This window comes from Sesamum indicum, linkage group LG11 (genome assembly GCF_026168435.1).
Source record: "Sesamum indicum cultivar Baizhima isolate 11 linkage group LG11, ASM2616843v1, whole genome shotgun sequence".
Classification (NCBI taxonomy): domain Eukaryota; kingdom Viridiplantae; phylum Streptophyta; class Magnoliopsida; order Lamiales; family Pedaliaceae; genus Sesamum; species Sesamum indicum.
In genome coordinates, this window is record NC_142667.1 from 10,409,083 (window position 1) to 10,429,527 (window position 20,445).

At 36.0% G+C, this 20,445-nt stretch overlaps 2 protein-coding genes across 6 annotated transcripts; one reads left to right on the plus strand and one right to left on the minus strand.

The window, feature by feature from the left end:
- Positions 1 to 228: 228 nt before the first annotated feature.
- On the minus strand, positions 229 to 12,417 carry LOC105173585 (Insulinase (Peptidase family M16) protein). Of its 5 annotated transcripts, none has more exons than XM_011095375.3 (22): positions 12,109 to 12,417; positions 9,305 to 9,551; positions 9,106 to 9,231; positions 8,822 to 8,959; positions 8,589 to 8,723; positions 8,228 to 8,485; positions 8,027 to 8,164; positions 7,878 to 7,947; positions 7,579 to 7,792; positions 6,568 to 6,673; positions 5,139 to 5,372; positions 4,228 to 4,392; positions 3,998 to 4,147; positions 3,821 to 3,912; positions 3,425 to 3,506; positions 3,244 to 3,327; positions 3,042 to 3,158; positions 2,863 to 2,973; positions 2,582 to 2,662; positions 1,090 to 1,284; positions 690 to 863; positions 229 to 608 (listed from the first exon to the last, which is right to left on the minus strand). In XM_011095375.3, exons 1-21 carry the CDS (start codon positions 12,321 to 12,323, stop codon positions 786 to 788), a joined length of 3,036 nt encoding a protein of 1,011 aa, XP_011093677.1. In that variant the 5' UTR covers positions 12,324 to 12,417; the 3' UTR covers positions 229 to 608; positions 690 to 785. The 5 variants fall into 5 exon arrangements, with proteins under 5 accessions (XP_011093677.1, XP_088731870.1, XP_088731869.1 ...); XM_088875744.1 differs by having other exon boundaries at positions 9,305 to 9,546; positions 12,114 to 12,254; XM_088875743.1 differs by having other exon boundaries at positions 12,114 to 12,253.
- Positions 12,418 to 14,244: 1,827 nt separating this feature from the next.
- DHS (deoxyhypusine synthase) lies at positions 14,245 to 18,489 on the plus strand. Its single transcript, XM_020697807.2, has 7 exons — positions 14,245 to 14,549; positions 14,882 to 15,049; positions 15,451 to 15,669; positions 16,475 to 16,561; positions 17,639 to 17,747; positions 17,823 to 18,058; positions 18,223 to 18,489. The coding sequence occupies exons 1-7, from the start codon at positions 14,256 to 14,258 to the stop codon at positions 18,310 to 18,312; spliced, it is 1,203 nt and encodes a 400-aa protein (XP_020553466.1). The 5' UTR covers positions 14,245 to 14,255; the 3' UTR covers positions 18,313 to 18,489.
- Positions 18,490 to 20,445: the final 1,956 nt, after the last annotated feature.

Below are 20,445 nucleotides of genomic sequence, written 5' to 3' on the forward strand. Positions count from 1 at the left end.
GGGTTTGGATAGAGTGATTTGAAAGAGAAGAATTTGAACAAGAAGAAGAATCTTCTGATGCTAAACAAAAAAACATAAATAAAAAAAAAAATACATGGCTGTGTAATAATCAGACACCGTACACCTATATTTCATGGTCAGACCAAAAGTGAGAAATTGTAATCTTTAGGGACCAAAATTATGGGAGATGAACATTAGGGACCCAAAACGAAAAAGTGACTACATATAGGAACCAAAAATGTAATTTACCAGGAATGTATACTGTATCTCATTTCAAGAAGTAAAGCCCCAACCCATTAATATGATTTTACCAACAAACAGTGCTATTAACACTTAATCTCGTGCAGTAATTAGCAACACCAAAGAAGAACTCTCCGCCCACCCCCAAATAATTAAGGAAACAATGGGGTTTACCGTTCTTCCTTAGCCAAAATAAACTTTGAAAGAAATTAGCTCCCAGGAAATGTATCACTGAGAAATGTTTAAACTCATCAAATCACATAAAGCAGTTCAGAGTATCCAGGAAAGAATTGTGAATCTATCATGTTGGGCTGCAATGACGCATCGCAGGCTGGGAAAGTGTTTAGGGTGACGTTCGGGTTGTGTACCTGCAACCAGTCACAGAAACTTGAATCAAGAAATGTTTCATAGGAGTTTTGAGGCCACAAGAACGTTGGCAACTCTTTTACCTTTCATGAAAAAGACTAAAAGCAGTACAACCCCAACCAAAACCTTCATCATTTTGGATAATGTAAACCAGCAAACCCATCTGCATATATATGCAACTATGATTTTGCTGCTCTTTGTGAGTATCTCCATAGACTGAACACCAGAACTGTTATGGCACCAATGCCTGCCAAAATCTGCAGCAGGAGAGAAAAAATATGTGCACTTTGGGTATGTGCAATAATATGATATACAGGTAAAGGAAAAGGACATGTATGTGCTTTAAGATCCAGTGTTTGTGAGAATGGAAATGCAGGCAACTGCTACAGCTGAAGTTGGAAAATGAGGATGTCTGCTTGTGCATTTTCTTTGAGTAAGTCTGCTGGAAGAAAACAGCGAAAATATCATTCATATAGCACTGACCTTAGCATCTCTGGAATAAGGAACTGGAATAGAGCTGATGAATGATTTTAGCATCTTGAAACGGGAGGACTGAGGCATTAGAATTACTACAGTGTACTGGTTTTTGCAAGGAAAAGGTATAATCCTCTGTAATGCTGACTGAGCCGTTAATGGTGTCAAGGTACTTCTTACTCTACTGCGTCCCTCATCTTGAATCTGCAAGTCCAACAAGGAATGTGTTACTCAAGGGAAAAAACATCAATTTTTTCTATCAAAATGTCAGCATGTGCTTTCCATGATAGGAAAAGCAAGAGCAGTTAGCATTAACTGTGCAAACTATAGGTTAGTTGCTACCCACTCTGCATGGACGCGTTTTTCTTAGAGGAAGTGATACTGAAAACTCGAGCAATGATTCATTCCCCAATTATGCTTAGAGGGGTGGAAAGCCAGACTCCTGCAAATTTAACAGAATTTGCAGGGGATGGTGTTCACATGCAGCATTGCAGTTATTCATCTTTAATGCTTGTCTTTGGTCATTTAATTGTACTTGTGTTTAAATCTTCTATATTGTTAACAAGCATACTCAATTAATCAACATAAGAAAATAGAAAATAGCTGTAATTATGGGGAGTCATGACACTTATTTTGCTTATGCTAAATCATGATTCCAAGATAAAACCCCATGACTCATACTCATAGCTGCTCTCTCCTCAATTCCCATTAATATTTCCAAATGAAGCTCGGGAACCAATCAACAATCATGTTATCAATATACTAAACTTTAAGGGTGAGTATATAGCCAAAAACAGTATATCAAAAGGACGCATTCAGGGCTCTTATATTGATGCTAAACCATGATTGTTAGACTAAATAACAGCTCCAAATAAAGATACAGTAACATTATGCTAAAATAATTCATGAATCATATCATACCCAATAAAAAAGAGGGATGATAAATTCAGGACACACATCATATTATTCTTTACCAAAACCACAATAACAATGAGATTATAGGTTCAAATATAAATGTCGGAAACAATTAACGGATAACTTCTCAAAAAAAAAATAAAAAATAAAAAATTAATGGATAAAGTGAAATAGTTTAAAACCTTGTTTCAACAATTTTAGCACTACAAGAGCAGCAGCCTATGAAGAGCATTCAAAGCTCAAATTTTTTACAGAAGTTCAAAGGCATATGTTTGTGTACTTCACAGGCCAGTTATAAAAGGAATGAGAAAAGGTCTTGTGCACACCACTGGTAATACTTTCACATCTAAAGAAGTAATTATCAGAATAGCATTGACCTATTAACAACACAGTGAAACAAAGGAAATACTAGTAAGCAACTGTAGAAGCTTCATTCGTAATAACTTATTTAACCTACAAATATCTTTTAAATATCCAAACATGAAAAACGCAATAACCCGGAGAACAACTTACAATGTCTATTAAAATAAATCAGCTTGAAGTAGCAGCATTGAATTAGCGGTAAAAAGTGGAAAATATATTAAACCTGGAAAGAAGCGCCAACATCGTCAGAATAAATCCTCGACTGATAGCTGCGCAGAATCCTCTCCAACCAATAATAGTTCTCCTGAAAGTGCAACAAGAATCAGCACAAGAGCAGCATTTTGTCAACCAGCAAATTCATACTGAGTTATTAAATATGTAGGTCAAATCTCCGAATTATTTTTGGGTGATACAAAAGGGCCCACGTGCTTCTTTGTCATTTTGTATAAAGCAACCAGATGGAATATCATTATTCTCCATTCAGCATATTTGACGAAAGCACACCTGCAATCCATTTTCATGGGCTCTTTGTTCAATTTCAAGGATGGTAGAAACATCATCATCTGAAGGTCCCTCCTCTTGAAGACGCAGGATCTCATCCAAGGCAAGATTGACCTGCAGAATGATTTACAATAAAGATATAAATTCAATTGGAACAAATGAAAGAAACAAAAGAAGCTCACCAGTGTTGATGAAATTTCAGGATCACAAGAAAAGTTAACGCTTATATCTCCACGAATGTTGCCAACTCTTGAGGGTCTGTTACCACCAAGGAACACAGAAACTCCAGCAGAGTAAATCTGGGAAATTATGTAGTTTTCAGAAAACATTAGCTTGGATCTGTAGTGCAAATCAAATAAAGCATAAAGACTTAAGAGTTCGTACCTGCCCATGCTTAAAACGGAGGACTTGTAGGATCTTAGTTTCCAGAAGCTTGCTGATTAATCCAGTCAAGTGAACATCTTCCATCTATAATATAAGTAAAAACATTGTTTTCCATAAGCGAAGCAATGAACTTGTGTTTCCTACTATGTCCAAGAGCACCTATTAGAAGATGTTGTACTACCATATTTTCATTCTTAAGCTCAACGGGAAAGCAAAGCTGGACCGAACACTGGGCTTCTACCATGGGGCTCCGAACAATTTCCCTGCAACCACATTTATTATGTTTTACCATTGATATAAATTTCTCAGAATTTGTCAATGCTCAATTAGAGAACTGTTAAACACACAAAAATAAATATTAATTTAAAGGTTATACATGGATAATATTTAAATATTGTCCCGGCCAAGAGTTCGAACCCTTAATATCAAGCAAAAACAATAATTCCCTACAGTAGGAAACTACTATAGTAGACTACCAAACTACGCTTATTTGTCTTTTGGTTATAGGATTAGTAACACACTTATCAGCATCATTTCTAGCTGCAGGAGCATCCAAAGGAATTGAGAATAGACAAACCTAATCACAGTGGAAGGAAAAGTAAATGGTAATCCTTTGAGTTCATCACGCTTGAAACTCAAAATTGGCTTGGGAGGTCTTGGGATCCCTCCCTGCATAAGAGATTGAAACACATGTAAACAGACAAGTAAGATATATGCATCACCAAAAAGATTTTAGAGGAAAGTGCCCACTTACCAAATATTGCAGTATCAGAGGGCATGCAATTGCAGGGTCAATATTTCCAACAATGACAACAGTAAAAGTTGATGGATCCTTGAAACAATTGTTAAAATATTCACAAGCTCTAAAAGGGTCAACTTTCCGTAGGTCACCAATTTTAATTGGCTGCATGGAAAATTTAACTGTGTTATTTTCTTAAGGTATACACAAAAACAATTTCTAGCCTAAGAAGGTATATTGTTTACCCTGAAAAAGTAGGAATTCCCATAGTTGATCTCTCTCACACGGTTAGCAAATGCAGTATAAGGATCTCTCTCTTGAGCACGAACAGATTCTTCTGCCATTTGCATCACTATTTTCACATCTTCTTCTCCCGGTTCTAGGTTTGTCACAAAAAGTTGATAGACCAACTGGGATGGACAAAGAAGAACCAATACAGAGAGGAAACATCAGCTAGAGAGTACATGCAATGAGTAGTTAATATGCAAGAACCCACCAAAGGAGGGTTGGAAGCACCTACCAGTAATCCTTCCCCTAACATTAAAAAACATAATCTATAAAAGATGCCATTTTATCTTCCTCTCATTGGGCTTAATATCCAACACTGATCATCTTTCAGTGAAGCTTTGACTTACAAGGTTAACCATGGGTAGATAAAGAACTACAACAGACTTGTTTTAGAATAGCTTTATTAATAAAGTTCAAAATAAACAGCATTTACGTAAAATTGGACCCTGCATGATCTTAGTTTGGCTCAGTTATTTATTGAACAGGTTAAAACCTACACCTTTGGCCTTGAAAAAAGAAACTTTTATTGCTATTGAACTGAAAAACAGAAATCCACATTAAATTATCAAGACAGAACCAAATGACTTAATCAAATATATGTTTTAAGTTAATTAAATATGACTAACAGAGATTCAGAAATCAAGCAATCAAGTGAAGTAAGGAGATGAAGCAGACATAATCATCTTATCTCAAAAATTCGGACGGTATGAAACCAGTGGTTGGGCAATAGCCCTTCAGAGAAGTGGGGGGAGCCAAATTAGACTAGTCCTCCCTCGTTGGAAATTTGGATTTAAGGATTACCAATCACTACCATTACTCCTAGAATATGGCAAAGAAAGTTACAAGTATTTCACCAAACCAAACAAACCTGCAAAGCGGTTTCCAAGTCTGACGGCGAGCAATCGCCAGAAAAGCTTCGCATATATGCTCCAAGGCTGGTGCCTACTTCAGCTCTTTTACCAGCAAGCATATCGGAAAGCACTGAAGGTCTATGACCAAATACACCAATTTCACCGGCGATTGTTGGACCCATTGAGCATGAGAAATATTCACATTCTTGGAGTTCAGATAAACCCCCATAGGAGAAACCTGTGAACAGAACCTATTTAAACAAAGTGTTAATATTAAGCCAGATAATATCAACTAATGTCGAATATTTAGCTTTATAACATTAGATGCCCCAGAACAAATTTTCTTTGACAAGTCACATGTAATATCTATGGATAAACCTTGCTTGATTTGAAAAGCGCAATCTATGTTCTTTTTTTCTTCCCAATCAATGCATAACAATTATTCTAAGAGAAGACGAATTTGTGCAGCTTCTTTGCAACGTACTAAAGTATCCTGCCTCACAGTTAGTCATACCTTTCCCAATTCAAGACCAAAAAAATTAATAATATTATTTTATTATTAATAATAATAATATAATAATACCAATAATAATAATAATAATTATAACAACAACAACAATAATAATATTCAACACACTGATCTCTAACGGAGACCTTTATCTTCTTATTCTATGAAGTTGCAAGGTGCCAAACACAAAATACATTTCTTGACTTAACCTCCAATCAGTTCAGGATTAAACCATTCTTTCCACAATAACGAAAAAGAAGAGATGAAGGATCATGGAGGTAGCATACTTTGCATGAATGCACTGTTCTAGACCCTTGACACTTCTACATAGAGATAACTAGAAGTGTCTTTTGCATACTGTTGAATAGGAAAAAGCAGCAAGGTTTAGTACACTTTTCCTCAACCAATAACTATACAAGGTGTTTAGAGCTAGTTATTCGAAGTAATTAGCAGATGATCATAAATTTAAGACCAATCATTTGTGAATATCAACAGAAGAGTGATGCCTTCAAATAAAACATCCAAAACAAACAATGTGGACATAAAATCGCTTCAACACCAAAAAGACGAGTACAGAGAAACTGAGGCATCTCAGTCATCGACTACATAGAAAAAGAGATCATCATAACAGAGATTTTTGGGCTTGGACTGATCAAACTTCAGTTTCTTAAATTGCTGAACCACCAACACAATTTTATAAGGATTCCGTAATTTTTCGTCTTTTATCTCTTGTCTTGGGAGTGAATCACATATCTCAGCAGCAACGTTCAGAGGACATCCATTTCACACCCTAATCAAATCCTTAATGCACCAGCCTGTTGTCTGAGCTTTAAATTAATAGCCAAAACGTCAAAGGTTGAATTGGATCTCCACTACATCCATCAAGTTTCTAAACCATAACCTTTAACTCACAATAATTTTATTTACATTATTATTACCTGGTCATCAAAGAAATCTGTGCATTTATAGCAAACTCGCATGCCATTTGAAAGAATCAACTCTGTTGCACCAATACTGGAGTATTCAAACTGTTGCACCACATGGCTGAAACAAAATAAAATAAATCAAATCTGCAGCATAATTGGTAATATAACTGCCTGATTTGTAGTGGCTAGTATTTATAGGGAACAAAGGAATAAGCCAAATGACACAACTAGTAAAATAAGAAAATAGCTGTAAACTTTTCAATCTAATAAATCATAAATGCAACAAGATTATGAAATTCTCCATTAATTTTGGAATAATATAAGAAAAGTAACCACCTGGAAATCAGCCAGTCTATGTTGAATCACTAGAAGATACAGTACCAGACTGGATCAATAGTACGTTAATATTGCTGTATTAAATTAGACAAGGCTTAAATCCATTATTAAGCAGATGAACCATTGAATGAAAATTTTTTGAAATAAAAAAAATCCTAGGAAATAATATGGATATTGAAGGAGAAAATTCATAATGAACATAAACAACAAAGCTCTTGCACCCCAGCGAAATAAGATTTCAGTGTTCTATATGTGCATAATAGCATATATGTCAGCAAGAATCTACAAGACCAATCTATGCCAGATCCATGTTCTTCAATCTCACTTTATGACAAAACCTCCTTGATACATTAGCACCTTGCTCTTATATACTATTTGAGCCACGAAAAATTCTGTGTATGCTTACTGTGGAGGTGCATGTCTCAAACCTCCCTCAGAAGAGAAAATGGGAAAAGAATATCATATTCACTCGTAATATGCGTCACTTTATCATTGGTTTCGATATCTACTAGTTCTTGGTGCACAAACAATGATTTACTGGCACATAGTCGATTCTACTAATAAATTAAAAGTACAATGCCAAGGGTTTTTCCCTAAACACCAGAAATCACAGAAAGGGGCAGTATCTTCTGGCTAGAAGTACTTCTTGTACTTCAAATGTGCAGGATAAAGGTGATGTAAGCTTACCCTGGATTTGGCTCTACACTAACAATTTCTTCTGGAATGCTTTCATCATCCCAGGGAGAAATGCTTCCTTCTTCTTCAAAAGAATTAACCCTTGAAACAACAGTTCTCAAATCATCCACTGTTGCAGCTGCCTGAGGCTCAATTGTTTTTATAACGCAATTACATGATGTCCGAAAATTTTCTGAATATTTGGATACCTCAGAGGCTGATATATCTACCATTAGTAAGAACAAAGCAATAAGAATTAGGAGTATTTTACTATAATGGAGCCCTAAAGGACAGAATTAGGATATACTCACAGGGTAGAAGAGTTTTATGAAGTTGTGCCTCATATTCAATCCCAACAACAGGTTCATTTCGAAGAAAATGCTGCCAATGAGAAGGATATGCGTGAGATGAAGTTGAACCACTTACTTCAGAAAAGAAAAAAAGATATAGAGAAAGTTACCTGTATATATTCATCTCGTAAATTGGTAGATTGCATTTGGTCTCGCTCTAGATAGGCAGATTCAATCTCTGACATCAAAAGAGCTCGGGAAATGGATATTTCACGTTCCGAAAAGCCATGCATACGAACTCTAGCAACCTGAAAGCATGCATAAGTAAAATGAAGAAATAACAAGAAGGTTAATCTGGATAGAAGACGCACCTCAATCAGCATCGATTCCAGTGCAATGGTAGTCCCTTTTTGCTTACAGGCTGAAGTCATTATATAGGCCTTTGTTGGACGAACAAGAACATCAGCAGCAGCTGAGCATGAAAAGTAAGGAGGGTCCTTCTTTCGAGACAATTTAAAGAACCTTTGGTTTAAAGCATGAAAAAACATGGATTCAGCGAGTAAATGCCTGTAATCCTTCACGGTTTTCAGTTCATCCACTGGAACCTTGCAACTGATCATCACTGCTGACTGTTACAAATAAATTTTGGAAGTAAGTCGTGTATAAATATATGAGCTGATGTAATAAAAATATGTGACTGGAGAAAAGGAAAATGAAGAATTCAGTATCAACCCCAGCTGCTTCAGATTCCACCAAGCTTGAAAAACGTGACTCCGCATGTGATGGGACTGTGAACCGTGGTATGAATGGAGGATCAAGTACTGGAATTTTATCTTCAAAGTGGGTCTTTATCAACTCAACGACACTCTACCATGAAAGAAGAATGGAACAAGGAGAGAGAAAAACCAATTAATCCTGATGCTAGGTGTTTTTCTGTTGAAGGAAAAAAATACACAAGATTTAACCTGTGTATCAGGAAAATCTCCGACAGCAATCAAAGCCATATTCTGCAAATGGTACCACTTCTTATAGAACTGCTTCACAATATTGGGGGAAACAGTACGGATCACCTTTTCGAGTCCAATGGGTAATCGATCTGCATACTGCAACAAGGGAATGAAATTACTTCCTCAACAAAAATTAGTGTGGTGATTCAAATATTATTGGCCTTTATATTTAAAATCCTCAACTCAGCTAAACCAAAAGCAAGGAAAGGTGGGGTGATAACTCGAGTAAAAAGAACCCTTACTTTTGAACCTTCCATCATAAGAACCCAGTGCGCATCCTGCATCCTTCCATTTGCATTTCTGCTTCCTCTATACTCTTCTAATACAGCTCCCCTTTCTTTCTCCAAGTCATCTGCTGATACACGAACCTGTACTACATAGGGTATAAGATTGTTTGAGAGAAGAATACACTTTGAGAGTTGAAAAATAAGCAACGTATACCTCAGAACTGAACTCTGCTAAGACCGAAATGGCTTGAGATAATAGTTCAGGCTTGTCAACAGGAACAAATAATTCGTAAACAGTTTCATCAGCTGACGTAACAGCATTTTGGCAGGCACCAAATTCAGCCCCAATACTTTCAAGAAATTTGACAATATCATGGTTTGTATATTTCTTGGTGGCACTGAAAGCTAGATGCTCGACTATGTGAGCAACTCCACGCTCTTCTTCCTCTTCTAAAACTGAACTGCCATGAATCAAAGGCTAAGATCAGTAAATGCATCGACTATCTAAAGGACTCGGCTTTCAGGAACGTAGATTTAATTTATGTTTTCAGATTGGTAATATAGGTCTAATATAAAGAAAATACACTTACTCAGAAAGCTTTACACATATCAGAATAAATATTTTTCCCGGGCAAGGGCATTAGACTAGCAGTAGCACACTACAGTAAAAGATATTTCCCAGAAAGTTAATCATGATAAAGATCCATCCCTCTACTCTCTTTCTCTTTAACTAAAATGCAGACAGAAACACATTCTCCTACCAATTCGTATTTTCCTTGGTCAAGTATCATAATTATTTCATTCCTACTTCTCAAAAATGTATTTGTATCCATGCCAGGACCCTGGCATTTACACAAGAGTTGAATGTTCAATTGTTGGACTGTTCTGAAAATGATTAATTAAGAATTCCAACCAAGCATGTCTCCAATGACAATCACAAGCAAGTTGAATGAGATTACAGTGAGAATCATGCATATAATACCATGAGACTCAAAAAGTTTGTGTGTAATTCAACGCTAGCCACTAAGTAGTAAGTACATTTCCTTTGGCCTTACGCTTCCACGATCATAGCCATAGAGTTACTCATGACTAGTATACTAGTTAAGGATGACAGGGTAGAGGATGGAACGGAATGGAGTCAATGGACCTTCAAGACCTTGCTTCATTCACAACATTTCAGACTCATTTCAAAATTCTTGTATCATTGTTATAGATTAATGGGTACATACTGAAGTTGTGAGAACTTTCAATCAAATCTTCCAGCAAAATTTCAGACTAAATTTGTCAATCAATGACGAAATGCCTTGGATATATATGTAGTCATAATTGAATATAAATATCATCAAACTAGGAAGAGCATTTTCTGGTACATCACAGAATTGTCAATAAGTTTATTTGTTTTAAACGAGAATTGCTGTATGCATCAGTTAGGCTCAGAGGTCCTTTGATGACCAGAACAGGCATCTTATCTCTGTTTTTTCTGATTATGTTGACACTTATATTACCATCTCAGTAGAGTTGCCAACTTTTCATAGTCTAGAGTACAGCATGGTATGAAAATTGTCGCAGTATGGATTCAAGTGGAAGTAAAAGTTATCAGTTGCCCAGGATAATTGTTCTATAGTGGAAGCTCTTCCAGCTGATGATCAGAGCACTCATGACAGTATTTAAGGCCTCTATTTAACACATACTTCATAATGGAAATGGTGCAGTGAATCTCCTCCCTTATGCTGCTAAACCAAGCAAAGCAAGATCTTAAGAAGTGCAGAATTATTAGGGGGGATCAAAGTATTCTACAAACTGGACAAACATGGAAATCCATATATTGATGTTAGGCTACAGCCCATACTTTATAAGGGTGATTGTCCTTAATCTACTTTATGTTAACATTTTCATCCTCATCTAAGCTGGAGGTCAGAGTATGTCATCTCCAACGTAAATCTTTTGAATTTGGGATCCTTGTGAAACTCCATGCCTATCCACAAGATTTTAACAGTTAAAATAAATAACCTGTATGTATATTACTAGTATATTTTTATTGACTCATAGAATTACTGAATACTGCCCAACTACTTCAGAGAAAAGAGCAAGAATTACCACACATAAGCATTATGGAATTAGGGAGAAGACACAGTAATAACTTAATGTACCGTAATTCCAAGTGTAGCACTAAAGATCAACGAAAAGAATAATGTACCCCATGCACTTGCCCGCTTTAGTATAGAATGTTTAAGTAATTGGGGTCTTAGCTTAAAGGGGATAATGCAACTCAGGAGAATGTAACTGGATGCTGTAATTAGGAATCAATATCCTAAACTTAAGAGCTTTCTTCACAAGGGCAAAGAATACTTATTTCACTGGCATTTCACGATCATACTGGAGCTAAACTCTTGCTGTAACAGGAGTTTATGTTTCTTCTTCTTGGAATTTCCACCTCTTAAACAGACTACCGGAAACTTGTTTGAGCTCAAGTAAGACTTATATAATCTAATAGCTGGCCAAAATTGGGAAGAGCGAGCTTCTTAGCAGTTGGCTGGCATAGAGTTACTAGCTCATTTATATTGAAGGGATTGAAGGCATCATCAGGTCCAGAATCGGAACAGTATATACTAGAGGACAGAGAGATTGGTTATAAACTTTTACACTTAATTACCAATCTTTATGGGCAAATTAACGTAAATTGTATAAAACGGGGCTGTCACATAATATGCTAAAATTCCTTAAGAAAATGAGAACCACCACACGGAACAGAGCAAATGGGTAAAATGCAATCACTGAAAATTGAAAAACTAAAAACCGAACTACTAGAATTCACATCATTGCCCCGAACTCATCCGAACCGCTAATCACCTCCAAATTCCAGTGCAATGCAAAAAGACTAGGATAAACATAAAAAAAAAAAAAACACTCAGCACACCACGATATACAGGAAGGGCGCAACCAAAAAGAAGAAAAGAGAAAATTACCGCAAAATTTACTCCCAAAAGAAAACGCAGAAATTGAGTTGAGGGCACGTACCCAACCTTAACAGCGAGAGCCAGAGCAGCTCTCATTTTGGGCTTGGAATTGGAGCGCACATAGTAAGTGAGACCGTTGGTGAGACGGCCGTAGTCGACGCCGTACGGCGTCTCCGGCAAAACATCGTCGTCATTGACGTTAACGAGCTTGAGCGAGCGGAAGCGCTGCTTGCTCTTGCTCAAGATCTGCGGCGACTCTCCCGGCAACAAATCCATGCCCGATTTTCCAAATTTGTTAGTGTTTCTGTCGAGAGTGAAATTTTGGTGTTCAGTATCAATAAAAGCTTATTTTGGGTAATGCTACCAGCTTTGGTATCTACCGTAATATACCCTCCCATCCATTTTTACATAAATTAAATAATACTTATCAATATATTTATATATATAATTCATATATAAAATAAACCATATTTATGTTATTTTGTATTAATGCATATTTCATGTTATTTTGTTTTATTATTTTTTATCAATTTATTTATTTTATATTCATTTTTTATTCAATCAGACAAAAAATGTAATAAAATTTTAAACTATACATACATATTGAATGTATTTTGATCATTAATATAAATTTTAAATTTTGAGTTTATTATGATAAAAATTATTGTGCTTAATTTTTACCCTCACAAATATATAAATATTATTATTTTTATTTTATTTTGCACACTTGTCGAGTGTGCCCAACTCTCAATCAACTCAACCCAGTTAGCCATTTATAATTATTTGGATCAACACGTCATTTATGGAACTAGCCCAATGCAAAATCTGATAATAGATTAACTGTAATCATCTAAAAAGTGTCTAATTGCTATACGTATCTCTACGTCAAAAAAATCAGACCTAGTTTCACTACTCTCTACAAACTATGACTTGGCAAGAGCATCTTGCACCTATGACTTTAGTCGTGGGTTCGAGTCTTTTGGAGGATAGTTGAAAAACCAGCACTGATCCTCCTTAAAAAAAAAAAGAAAAGAAACTCTACGACTATGTTGCAATTTACTACTATGGTCAAGTATAATAGTCTCGAATCATTTGATGCCTGAAAATAGAAATATAATCATATTTTATATATGTTATTGAACCTAAAAATGCAAAAGCAAAACAACAGTCAATAAAGATTTGGTATAAATGAAAAAAGAAATACAATGATGCTAAATTCAACCATTCAGACAATAAAACAGCAAAAAAAACACACACAAAAGGGACCACATGTTTAACAATTTTAAACCACTAACCATAATATAAAAGCACAAAAGGTTAAAAAGTCTTGCCATATTTCTCGTATTTGGAGTTTGGAGAAGTCCATAAGCTACGGATTTCTCAAAATCATCTTCACTTCACTGCTTCCTTCAACTCTGTCGTAGTTCAATTTATGTGGTGGAAACTCAGAAATGTCGGACGAAAATTTGATTTAGTTAAATTCGGATTTTGATTTGTGGGAGGATTTGAGAGAGAAGAGTTAAGTGTTTTTTTTTTAAAATTCTTTTTGTAACTGCAAATGAACTAATGGGCTGTTAAAAAATATTAAAAAAAATTCAAGGTAGAGATCAGTTGTTCGTGCGCCACAAAATTATAGGATTTAATTTGAAATTATTGACGCTAAGTCCTCGAATTAGCGTTATAAGCATAATCTATATATATTCTCAAGAAAATTTAAGTGGCAAATTCACTTCCAAATTCTTAAATCAAAGTCAATATTGTAGCGGTTTTTTGAGATTATTGGCCTAAATCCTCGAATTAATATTATAGAAATTCAAATAAAGTAAAATGGATATTTACAAGAAGGTTTTATTTATGAATTTGTCAAATACATTTTTGAAGAGAAGAATCAGATAATCAGCTAGAAATTGTATTTATTTTTACATTCAAATATATATTTCTAATTGTGATGAGTCATTCGTGTTTTGATTTTCAAACACAACAAAATTCGCACTCACGACATTTTTGATACTTGAATGATCATTACTCTGCAAAGCTTGGAATATTGCATAGAGTGGCTTCAAAAAAATAATTTTGTGTCTGATAAATTAATAAATATAGTGAATTAGATGAAATCTTTGTTATTATTGAAAAGGTTTCATAATTCTCCCAAATTTTATCACACCATAATTCTGAAGAATTAAATAAGCAAAATAATTGTGAAAAAATATGAAATGCGGAACCGAAAGTATAAGTGCGTTGCGCCAACGCCGCAATTCTAACTCTCACACGCTCTCGACACCGTCTGCCGCTGCCATGGGAGAAGCGATGAAGGACACTCTGCCGGAAAGCGTACGATCGGTGGTGTTCAAGGAATCCGAGAAGTTGGATGGCTCTTGCCCCAAAATCGAGGGATACGATTTTAATAAAGGCGTGAACTATCACGAGCTTTTCAAGTCCATGGCCTTCACTGGATTCCAGGCCTCCAATCTTGGCGATGCCATTCAGCTAGTTAACGAAATGGTTTGTTTTTTTTCTTGTTAGCTGATTTTACGGGGAAGACTTGGGTGTTATCACTTATGAAGTTGAATGTTTCTTAAAAACTTCCAATGTTCGTGGAGGACTTTGATTACTTAAATATTTAATGTGTTTATGGGAGTATGTAACTTATCGAGGTTTTTAAGGTATCTTACATGGTATTGTCATAATACAGAGTAAATTGTCGTTGTTGAGTATTTTTTTGGTTTTTTTTGGTTGTGCATACCAGGGTTCTAGAGTTAATTAGATGAAGATTATCTAGTGTAGGCGCTGGAATATGTTTCACTAGCTTACTACTGTTTTACCTGTGGTTGAAGCTAGATTGGAGGCTCGCAGATGAGACTCCAGCGGAAGATTGCAGTGAAGAAGAGAGAAACCTGGCTTACCGGGAGTCTGTGAGGTGTAAAGTGTTTCTTGGTTTTACTTCTAATCTGATCTCCTCTGGCATTCGAGATATAATCCGTTATCTACTTCAGCATCGCATGGTGAGTGGTGTTTAGAAACCAACTTGTATTTGATTATTGCTGATTTTCAGTAAAATGATTAATTCATGGGATGGCTGTTATTTGAAACTGTATGTGTTACTTCACTGTTTTATACCGACTCTGATGGATTTGAATTGGAGGGTCAGAAGCTGGAATCATGATTATGAAAATAAAAGATAGAACAGCCTTGATGTCTGTGTTATTGGTTGTTGTACTGGGACTTCTATAGATTTTAGTTCCACAAACATTTTAAACTTAATAAAGAAATTATCTAACTTTTTTGGTCTAATGGGTTCATATCATGCAATATTACTTGAATTGGAGACATGGTTCCAACAGTCTGGCTTAAGTGATTTCTCTCACCCAAAACGTTGGAGTCAAATTGTTTGATTTGTCTGCAGGTTGAGGTGGTGGTAACAACTGCTGGTGGTGTGGAGGAGGACCTTGTGAAGTGTCTTGCACCCACTTACAGGGGTGACTTTTCTCTTCCTGGAGCTGATCTTCGTTCGAAAGGTCTGAATCGCATTGGTAACCTGTTGGTCCCCAATGAAAATTACTGTAAGTTTGAGGATTGGATCATCCCAATTTTTGATCAGATGTTGGATGAACAAAATTCACAGGTATTATTTTTTCCACTGTGTATGAAATTTAACTTTGATCTTCTTACACACGAAATGTGGGACTTACGGTGTCCCTCGGTTGTCATAACTTGGATTGTATTATATCTTCATAGATTACAATGAAGAAGATAGTTAAAACTTGATGCAAATAACTGACTGGGCATCTTAAACCTCTACTCTACCATCTTAAGAATTGATTTTTGTTGGCTGACTAAGCTAGCATGCTATAGAATGCAGTTTGTATATGTGCAATTGACCGAGAGAAATCAAGTCCTATGTTTTGGTTATTTCGCTCCTATACATGTATTGTAGACTAGAGAAAGGTGAAAGAATTATTTAGCTTGAATTTGGATGTTATTGCTATTATATGGTAAAGCAGTCTTCCTCTAATGCAAAAGGAGAAACTGAATAAAAAGTACCATGATTTAAGACAGATTACTTTGATTTTTTTATCTCAACAAGCTGAAATAGGGCAATACGAGTAGTGACAAAACCCCACTCTGAAAAATTTTAGGCATTGTAGGAAAAGTAAATCAAAATTGCAAATGATGGTTATATTCCATTTAATTTTGCTTCCAGTTTTTGGGTTTGAGTGTGTGTGTGTGTCCATTGCTACATTTTTCCTCGTATTTCATGTTCTCGTCATGCTGACAAAAATTCCACCATGATTGAAAGTTTAGCTATTTCATTCTAACTCCTTTTGGGCATTGGCTAGGCTTCACTTTGTATTTCACTTCCATGGAAGAAAACCATCTGATGGTGGAGAGCAGTCTAGTTCCATAATTTCCTAGGTTTTATTTTGCAGAATGTACTGTGGACACCATCTAAAGTAATTGCTCGCCTGGGGAAAGAAATCAACAATGAGACTTCGTACTTGTACTGGGCATACAAGGTATGTGTTCTAGCAAGTGTTCTGTCTGGCCAATGTTCCCTGATGTTTTCTAGTTAAGCTTCTTTCAAGCATGTTATACTTATAACCATATGTGCATATGCCTTGCTGAAACCAAAGGGACTGTTTAAGATATTTTTCATTCAACATATTTTGTCAACTAGTTTCATTTATGTTGTTCTTGACTTTTGGTTTTATCTGATTTCCTATGATTAAAGGATTTTCCTTTTTTATGCCATTTCCTTAGGAAACTCTATGTCGGCCTATCTACGAAATTCATTTTCACTTGGAGTGCTTTTCTGTTGCACCTTCGCAATGTATCAGATTTTCAATTTACTTAGTTTGATATAGATTCTTTTGTTGCTTTTTGGTTGATCACATCAACATTTGTCACATATATTAATGGAGGGGTGACAATGGATCTTATTGCAACGAAACTTTTCGTTAGCCCAAGATAAATACTGAAGTTTCGATTATTTACAGAATGGTGGAAGAGAATCAGAAAAATTAGGCTTTAAGAAGTCTTACTCTGAAGAGAGAGATTTTATTGTGTTATTGTATTTATAATTTGGAACATAAATTTTGTTAAAGTTGAACAATGGCAACTTTAGTGCCTTAATACAGAATGTCTTCAATCCATATAAGCCCACTTGAAGCTTCATAAAGCAGCTGATTTGCTCGGTCTCCTATTGTGATATATGTCTTTTTTAATGTTCCTAAATGCTAAAGAGAAGTAAATTCTCAAAGTAGAATATTACTTTCTCAACTTGGTTTCATTTTAAAATGCTTTAAGCCTAAACTAACCAATCTGCATTAACCACACGAAAATAATGCTAAAGAAATGAAATAATAATCTTGTGCCACGAATTTCACCCATAGAAGAGCATTTAGCAAATTAACTCATACGCCTGTAGGTATTATAGGATCTAACTTCGATAAAAGCTTTCTGATTTTGGTTTCTTGGGATATTGAGAATTTTGTTGAATTTTTTAATATAATTAATTCGCAGTGAGTTTGTTGTAGTCTTCACATGCGATGTGTATATGACATCTGAATTGTTGGCCCCCTGCCCCCCTGCAGAACAATATTCCTGTTTTCTGCCCTGGTTTAACGGATGGTTCACTGGGTGACATGTTGTACTTTCACTCGTATAAGAAGGAACCTGGTCTAGTGATTGACATTGTGCAAGGTAGTGTACTTTCTATAACGTCTCATGCCAGCTTATGGTCTCTAGGATGAATGAGATTGCTACCTGTATGAACAGATATTAGAGCGATGAATGGTGAGGCTGTCCATGCTGGTCCTAGGAAGACTGGGATGATAATACTTGGAGGAGGGCTGCCCAAGCATCATATCTGCAATGCGAATATGATGCGTAATGGTGCTGATTTTGCTGTGTTTATTAACACTGCACAAGAGTTTGACGGAAGTGATTCAGGTGCTCGTCCTGATGAGGCTGTGTCCTGGGGCAAAATTCGAGGTTCTGCAAAGACTGTGAAGGTTTGACATCTCAGTTTTATGGTGTCTGGGTTGAAATGATTCATTGGTTCCTTAATTCTTAATTTGCTTCAAACTTCAAAGCATTGTCTTTCACTTAAAAATTTCCAGTTGGGCTGTGTGCTTAGGCTCTAATTCTTGTCGGCTATTTTGTTTTATCGAAACAGGTGCATTGTGATGCAACCATTGCCTTCCCTTTCTTGGTAGCAGAAACATTTGCTGCAAAAAGAAAGCGGTCTGCTGAGACAAGTTCTTGATTAAGAAGATTTTGTCCGCTGCATTTTTGTAGCCTCGTGCCAGCAAGATATATTAAGAGGAATTATTTGTCAGATACGAACTTTCCTTCATTTATACAGGATTTACAGGATATGTACTCTAAAAATATTTGGGCTTGATCGGCCGCGGTAATTCTGAAAATTAACTAGTTCAGTTGACTTGTTGGGTTTGTCCTGCATATGTTTTACGTCTGAAGTGGCTCTTTGTTACTCAATAGAAATAGGATCCAGAATAAATGAAAGAACAAGAAAACTGTAAAGGCCTAAAAGTTCATAACTCTTGGAATACCAGGAGTCCAGTACATTTTCTGGCTAAGGCTTTTGGATTTTTTTCATTCAACGTGATCTTGAAAGGCATGGACCATGTGGGGTGAGAGGTAGTCTCTGCTGCAGTGCATTCAGATCTCTAGGCCTTTGTGGTGTTGTCATCCCTGGAGAAAGATGACGAGTATGCTGGATGGTGACTGATTGTGTTTATAACGTCATTATGTTCCATTAGTTTGCCCACCGTGCAATAGAACTTCTGAGATGAAAAATCATGTTAGAGATTTACGTGGTTGTAAATAGATATAGCTCTGCAATGTGCTAATCGATCCATGAGATTAAAGCAAGAAAGTGTGATCTTATTTGCAGTAGAACACTGTGGTATCTGCAACACATTGGAATCTTTCTTATGAGAGTTACATAAGGTGTAGGAAAGATTTAAAGTTATCATTGCAGAATTGAAAATACATGTTGGTAACTTGAACTTTATAGGAGCTCAATTGAAAAAAAAATCACAAGGTTTGTCTGACAATAGAGAACGAGCACCATTGCAGAAACACATCTGTAATAGTCGCTTTAAAAAATAGCCAAGTAAAAACATAGAGGAATAGCATGTACACTATGTTATGAATTTCAGGAATGATTCATAATCAGGAAGCTTGGATGAACATGACTGTCTCTTTTGTTAAGGTCATCCTTGTTTGAAGAAGTCTTGTATCAGAATCTTGTTCTTCAGACCTAAGTCCTACTTTGGACTCTCATGCATGATACACAGAAGTTGCTTGTGCAGAGCCGAGGTTCCCAGAAATTTGATTTACCAGGCACAGAAGCCACTATTCCTGTGGGCAACTTAAAGTCTTCCCATTTACCTAAGTTCCACTGTTGCGTTTTGTGTTTTTGTTGAGTTTCAGGATTGTAGGAGTCTCTGCGTTTTCCATACATGTCAGCATGAGAATCAAGTACTTCAGACCTAAATTGCATTTCGCAATTAATACGAGCTTGTTCCTGAACTGTAAGGAGAAGCTTTTGGTTTTTTAGGAAATCATTGTTACTTCCAAGCTCATACTTTGTTTTTACTTCATGTACAGAGCAAAAAGTATAAATTTCATGCTTCATTGCCAATCTCATTGGGCTGCATCTTTTTAGGTCCCAAAGCCGGCTGCTCAGCTAAGGCTTCCCGAGACGGAACTTTTTGGAAAATCTCCATCAAACTTCTCATCTTTGTTTGTTTCGCAATCCATTTCTTCATACTTCAATTTGTCATCAGGGAAAGTGACAATTGCTTTCTGTGATTAAATGGAAAAATCTGCAGCAGTTTTAGAGGCGATAATTGCTTGTTCTGCATACTCAGCAGCTGTCTGTTGGCATGTGTGTTGACACAAGAAGTTTGAGATTCTAGGATCCTGCTGTGGAAAGTCAATGACATCAATCCCACCAATGCCTGGGCGAGATTGAACATCTGAAGCTCCAAAGAGGTTCATCATATAGTTTGCTCTTCTTTCAGGAGTTACTTTAGTCCACTCTGATAAAATTCGGCAAATGAATACATCTTTTCGAAGTGTTTCAGGTTGCATTTGGATTTCAAATTCTTAACAATAAGTTCTTTTTGTTTGTTTGGGTAATTTTAAATTCAAAGAATTTCAAATCCTTCGCCTCTTAATTCGAATTGTTCTTTGTAATGGATTTCAAATTATTCTGATATATAGTCATTTGAAATCTTTCCTTCAAATACTTCCCTGATATCCAAATGCATCAATCTGGATGTAGCATGAGAGAATATTATTCCTTCTGTGGCATATAATAGTGCAACACAAAACTGGATATCTCAGGTGCCTAAGGAACTAAACCATA